This window comes from Oncorhynchus clarkii, chromosome 22 (genome assembly GCF_045791955.1).
Source record: "Oncorhynchus clarkii lewisi isolate Uvic-CL-2024 chromosome 22, UVic_Ocla_1.0, whole genome shotgun sequence".
NCBI lineage: Eukaryota > Metazoa > Chordata > Actinopteri > Salmoniformes > Salmonidae > Oncorhynchus > Oncorhynchus clarkii.
In genome coordinates this window covers 23,498,242-23,504,994 of record NC_092168.1, presented here as the reverse complement: position 1 = coordinate 23,504,994, position 6,753 = coordinate 23,498,242, and the positions used below count along the sequence as shown (strand labels likewise).

Sequence of the window (6,753 nt, the reverse complement as noted above, 5' to 3'; positions counted from 1 at the left end):
GTACACTAATGTGAGTGTTGCCAAGTAACTTGTTAGAACTGAGATTGAGTGTGAGGTCCCTCTTCTCTCTTTCGTTCTCTCCCTGAGTAAAGTCTCTTCCTCTGTCCTTCCCATCAGCCTCTCCAGCATGGCTGCAACATGACCTCATCTGGAATAGGCTTATATCCAGTACACACACACAAATACACAGGCACACACATATGCATGCATGCACACATTAAGATTAGCAAACATGACAAACAAATTATTCATGATGCGTACACAAACACACACACACACACACACACACACACACACACACACACACACACACACACACACACACACACACACACACACACACACACACACACACACACAATAGAGTCTGTACATCACAGAGCCCCTTATAAGGTCCTGTTGATGATGTAATGGGCTCTAGAGCTGTGCTGTCTGGCTGGGGGTGTGTGGAGAACACTTCTCATAATGTTAGTTTTCTGCCTGGAATGTCCACATTGCTGGGAACTACGGGAAGGAGAGGTGGGAGAGCGGAGAGGGAATAGGATTTGATCTGAGACTTTACGGACATACAGATCAGGTAGGAACAAACCCAGATGAACTCAGAACATGCTACAGTATAGTCCCTTTGAGTGAATTTTTGGGGGTGTGGGGATTGGGGGGGTTTTAGGTTTAAAAAAAAGAATAAAATCACTAGGAATTCAGCAAAAAAATTGTTTAAATCAGGAAATCTGGTCCCAAGTATTCCCACAAATAAAAAGGGACATATGTGATCATGTCTTAATGTAATCAAGGTATACAATTATTGATATTTTCAAATACTCTTATTGGGCTTAATTATTATAATTATGTTCCGGCCCCCCGACCATCCATTCCAACAAAAATCGTCCCGTGGTTGAATCTAGTTGCCTTCCCCTATATTACAGGGATGGATTTAGGTTGATTCTTATTAGCCTACACATAACCTGGAGTTATGATACAAAATAGTGATACCATGCTAAATTATGCTTACAGTATTTCACTTTGCTACCCAAACACTCAAATTAACATTCCACCCATACATTTATTTGGATAACTTAGCTCAACAACTTATCAGACAAGTCTAGAAAAACGAACTACACCCAACAGTTTACCTTAATATCTAAAAGCAATTGTCAGTTTAAAGAGAAGATAGCCTATATGGACTAATAATAAGGCTGCTAAACTATTATAAAATATTCCTCTTAATTGCTTTTGCTCTAAATTATAGGCTACATTAGCCTAAATATTCACACACAAACACAAAATGCTGAATATGGTCACTATCACTAATCACATTTACGGGTAGAGAGATGAGCTAATCAGAAACTCAGTTTAGATTTCCCAGCTGAGCTCCCGGCATTGATTTTCCAGCATTCCGAACCATGTGGGTTATAAATCAGTTGGGAATTTTCAGTGAGAAGATTTAAAATGTATCAAGTGAAGCAGGAATATTAAAATACAGAAAACTCTGTTTGTCAATGAAGAAATACTGTAAATGTGTACAATATAGGCTAAACTTTGTGATCAGTTTGTCTAGCTACTGTAAATTTCTGTAGAGTTAGGCTGTATTTTGGGCCTGTGTGTGTGTGTGTGTGTGTGTGTGTGTGTGTGTGTGTGTGTGTGTGTGTGTGTGTGTGTGTGCACATTAGTACACGTGTGTGTGCATGAGAGAAACTCCCAACTGCATACTGACAGTCATCCAGCTCATTAGCATTTCGGTGTTGTAGTAAAACATAATGCATGCCAAGAAAATTCTCATAAAAACAACCCCATAAATATTTACAGAGAAAATAAACTACTAAATTGCATTGCAAATTCATCAAAAGTAATACAGCTCCATGCAAGAGCTTACATCATTGAGAGTTTCTGAAGTTTTCTGTAAATCTGCACACTAGCCCTGCCCTATACAAACCCAGGCGTCCTTCACTATATCTCTGAGATTCTGTAAATATGTCCTTGCCTTAATGCGAAACATGTTTTACAACACAAAACAATGAATATCAAATAAATGTCAAAACAAAGTGAACAAACATTAGCTACATGCGTGTTTGTTCTTGTGTGTGTATTTATGTATGTGTATATGTATAAGGTTTGTGTGTATTTATGTATGTGTATATGTAAAAAGTGTGTGTGTATTCAAACACATGTTTATACTGGTGAGTATGGTGAAAATAATTAACCAACTACTCCTTGCCAAGGCACCATCTGTGATGCCAGTCAAAACATCCTCTCAAACGCCAGGAGGACAGGGATGTGGAGACTGGACACACGCACGCACGCACGCACACACACACACACACACACACACACACACACACACACACACACACGTGCGCACGCACACACACACACACACACACACACACACACACACACACACACACACACACACACACACACACACACACACACACACGGGTCAGGTGAAGGAACAGAGATTGTTCCTAGAGAGAGCACTGAGGGCCAGGGAACAGGGAGGAAATGATGTCTCCGTCATGGACATGGTACATTTCCTGTCTGAACATTAGCTCACCAGCTCAGAAGTGTACTGTAGTAGACAGAGGAAAGGGAGTGTGGGGGGACTTCCACACACTGGATAACATTGCATTCAGAAGAAAGACAAATACAGGCAGCTATTTCATGTCTTGATTTGATTGAAAGTAAAGGCTCGTAAACCTTCCACAGAAGTCAAGTTGTTGTAGACTTTTAAATATGTTACATCACTAAGTTAAACCACACCTTTCCCTTTGAATCACATCCTTTTGTTTGTCTCCCTCTTCTAAAGGCTGAAATTACTGCTCATCCAGGAGAAAGCCTACTGGGAAAGAAAGGAGGAGGAGAGCAAGAGAGAGGTCTCTGCTTTAAAGGAAGAGCTGACTAAACTCAAGTCTTTTGCATTGTTGGTCGTTGACGAGCAGCAGCGCCTGACGAATCAACTTTCACAGCAGAGCAAACGTGTCCAGAAACTGACAGAAATCGCCGACCACGCCCAACAGGAGCTAAACTCCACCCATTCCAGGGCAAAGGAGGAGGAGCTTAAATCACTTCGTCTGGAGGCAGAGCTACACAAACAAGCTTCCTACTTCCGCCTCAAACAGGAAGCCATGATGGCCAAACTGTCCAATGAGGACACCCAGAACCGGCAGCTGCGTCAGCGGTTGGCTGCCCTCAGTCGAAAGCTGGATGAGCTGGAGGGGACCAAGGGCGCCTTCCAGAGGGCCGAGGAGGAACTGAAGGAGCTGAGGGACAGGCTCGGCCATGGGAGAGAAGGGTGCGCAACAACCCCTGGTTTGCTTTCAGAGGTGGAACAGCTGAGGATGAGGGTGGTGGAGATGGAAGGAAAGGATGAGGAGCTGATCCGAATGGGGGACCAATGCCGGGACCTGGACCGAAACCTTGGGAGGGAGTCCAGCCAGAGTCGCAGCCTGAAGGCCGAGGTGGACAAGCTGAATGGCCGAATCAGTGAGCTGGACAGATTGGAGGAGGCTCTTGGGAAAAGCAGGCAGGAGTGCAGCTCTCTGAAGGGAAGCCTGGAGAAGGAGAGGGCCAGCACCAAGCAGCTGTCTGGAGAGCTGGATACCCTCAGGGTGCGGGTAAGGGAACTGGAAGCCATCGAGGGCCAGCTGGAAAAATCTGAGGGGGTGTTGAGACAGGACTTTGCCAAGCTGAGAACACTCACAGTGGTAGTGGTTGAAGAGAGGAAGAACATGGCTGAGCGACTCAGGCAGACAGAGGAGAAACTCCAGGAGAAGAAGGATGGGAAACTCCAGGCTGAGAGTGACAGCGTGTCAACAGCCACAGAGAAACTCATTGAGGAGAGCCGCAAGGCACTGAGATCTAAAGCAGAGCTCGAAGACAGGATTCAGAGTGTGGCGAAAGAGCGGGACGTGCTGCGGGTGAGGCTGAGGGCAGAGGAGGATAGGAGTGGGGATCTGCAAAGCAAAGTTAGCGCCATGAAAAAAAGGATTCTGATCTTGGAGGTCAAAAAGGGGGAGTCATGTCGAGAAGTCAAGAGCCCCCTGCTGGACAACACTAACCACGGCTACCAACAGGAAGACAACAAAGTCAAAGAACTCACCCAGGAGGTAGATAGACTGAGGAGGAGACTCATGCAGAAGGGAGTGATAGAGGGAGAGCTGATGAAGGCAGAGGAGGACTTTGAGTCTTTGGAGAGGAGGTGCTCCAAGGAGCAGGAGAGAGCCAGAGCTCTGGCAGTGGAGCTGGAGGAGTCCAGGAGGGAGCTCTCCAAGTACCAGCTGGCTGGGAAGAAGGAGAACAACCAGGAGCACCTCCTCCTCAGGCGACTCCAGGAGGAGCAGGTCAAGTCTGTCCTCCTCAAAAGGGAGGTGGAGGCACTCAAGGAGAAGGTCCAGAGGCTGATGGGGACAGAAGAGTCCATCTGTCGAGTGCAGATGGACAGCTCCACCCTGCAGAAGAGGCTGACCCAGCAGGAGGTCAGGAACAGGGAGCTGGCCAGGGAGATGGAGGGACTGACCCATGAGCTGGAACGGTACCGGCGATTCAGCAAGAGCCTCCGGCCAGGCATGACTGGCCGATGCTTCTCAGACCTGCATCTGTGCACCAAGGAGGTGCAGACGGAGCCCGCAGACACCCTGCCACCTGACTACAGGAGCCTGACTCCGCTGACTCTCAGCGGTAAACTGTATGAGGAGATCGATGGAGAGGACCCAAATCAAAAGAAGGATTGTGTCATCAACAAGTGCAACTCACCGCTGAACAACATTGAAAGCTTGAACCACCAAAACAATAATGTGAGGCGATTCAGCATTCCTTCACCCAACGGCAAGGACAATCACCATCCCATTAACTGCAAAGTGTTGAACAGTAACTTTTTCCAGAAAGGAGATGTGATGCTTGCACACACCCCAGGGAAGCCCTTACACATCAAGGTAACGCCAGACCATGGCCTCAACACGGCCATGCTGGATATCAGTAGCCCCACCACTGACAATGCCTTATCCTATACCAGCACCGCCGTCATCCCCACCAGCGGAGCCTCACCAAAACAGAGAATCACCATCATCCCAAATGCTGCCATCTCACCAGTGGCCAGAACAAAGAACACCCCACTATCAGAAGGGTTTGGCAGCCCAGACAGAGTCCTCTCCCCTCTCATCAAGACACCCGTCTCAGTCATGTCCCCAGCTTCCTCCAGATCAGTGTCGCCTGACCACATTGGCTCTCCCATCCAGATGCTAACAGTCAGCACTGGATCGCTTGAATCCGCTAAGGTCATAGGTCAAGCCGTATTCCGGGTGAGCCCGGAGAGGCAGAATGGTTGGCAGCTACAGAGGTCCGACAGCACTGGTCCGAGCATCATCACCACAGAGGACAACAAGATCCACATCCACCTTGGGAGCCCCTACATCCAGTCTTTTAATGGTATAACCCAGAGCCAGTCTGGTGGCCCATACCACACCCCCGGGCTGGAGCTAAGGACACCAGTACTGACCAATGGCTGCCACGTCAAAGGCAACAGCAAGATCACCAGTAGCATCACCATAGCCCCTGCGAACACCCCTGTCTCACGACCCTCACACATTACAGTAAGTGGCCCGTATGATTGAAATGCCCGCCCCCGTCCAGCCCCTAGTGACCAACAGAGAATTAGCTCAAACCAGCCTATGTCTGAACGGCCACATCATCCTAATAATAAACAAGTGTGTGATTCCATCAGTGTTTGCATGAAAAAGCACTTATCAAACACATATCTAATCCTATCTGGACTTGGTCTGCACTCACTGTATATGGTCACCTTAATGCATTTAAGACTACTACTTACATATATAGCCTTTCATACGTTACTATAATGTGTGCATTACATTTTTAAACATGAAAAACAATTTGGTTTATTTTGTTGTTCCGGTGTTGCCCATTCAATAAAGGGTATAAATTCCTGATGAATATGTTGACTATCATTCTAAAATAGCATGTGTTTTATATTAACCTAGCTTACTTACATGTTTTTTGATCGGGCTATATTTTCTTTGATTGTCTAATCTCATTCACTGTAAAAGACAAAACAATCTAACTTTTAAAGGGTTGAAAATAGCTGGAAGTTGGATATTTGTTTTATGCACTCATTTTTAATACTTACTGAGACCTTAACACAGAGGATTTTACCATGACCTAGAGGTTTATAATAGAGATGAATGGGACAGAAAAGAAGCAGCAAATTCCAACGTGTGTGTACTTGGATCAGGGATATTTACAGGCTGATATCACCATTCCATCTCTACCACACCATAAGCATATGCCTGTACTCTCTGTAGGCCTGTGTGTGTGTGCGTGTGTGTGTGTCGGGGGGTCCCCACAAGGATAGTGAAACAAGGAAAATTCTTCCATTTCCCTAAAAGTTGGAGACTTTTATCTCCCTCACCAACTTTAAACATCTGCTATCTGAGCAGCTAACCGATCGCTGCAGCGGTACATAGTCCATCGGTAAATAGCCCACCCAATTTACCTACCTCATCCCCATACTGTTTTTATTTATTTACTTTTCTGCTCTTTTGCACACCAGTATCTCTACCTGCACATGACCATCTGATCATTTATCACTCCAGTGTTAATCTGCTAAATTGTAATTATTCGCCTACCTCCTCATGCCTTTTGCACACAATGTATATAGACTCTTTCTTTTTTTCTACTGTGTTATTGACTTGTTTATTGTTTATTGTTTACTCCATGTGTTGTTGTCTGTTCACACTGCTATGC

The 6,753-nt window shown here is 45.9% G+C and overlaps 1 protein-coding gene across 1 annotated transcript; it reads left to right on the top strand.

The window, feature by feature from the left end:
* Positions 1–419: 419 nt before the first annotated feature.
* LOC139380719 (filamin A-interacting protein 1-like) lies at positions 420–5,943 on the top strand. The gene is made up of 2 exons (XM_071123673.1): positions 420–577; positions 2,804–5,943. The coding sequence occupies exon 2, from the start codon at positions 3,123–3,125 to the stop codon at positions 5,604–5,606; it is 2,484 nt and encodes an 827-aa protein (XP_070979774.1). The 5' UTR covers positions 420–577; positions 2,804–3,122; the 3' UTR covers positions 5,607–5,943.
* Positions 5,944–6,753: the final 810 nt, after the last annotated feature.

Bases quoted from the DNA above. Each gene is read 5' to 3' on its own strand.
- LOC139380719 (XM_071123673.1), top strand. From the start codon at position 3,123: ATGATGGCCAAACTGTCCAATGAGGACACCCAGAACCGGCAGCTGCGT.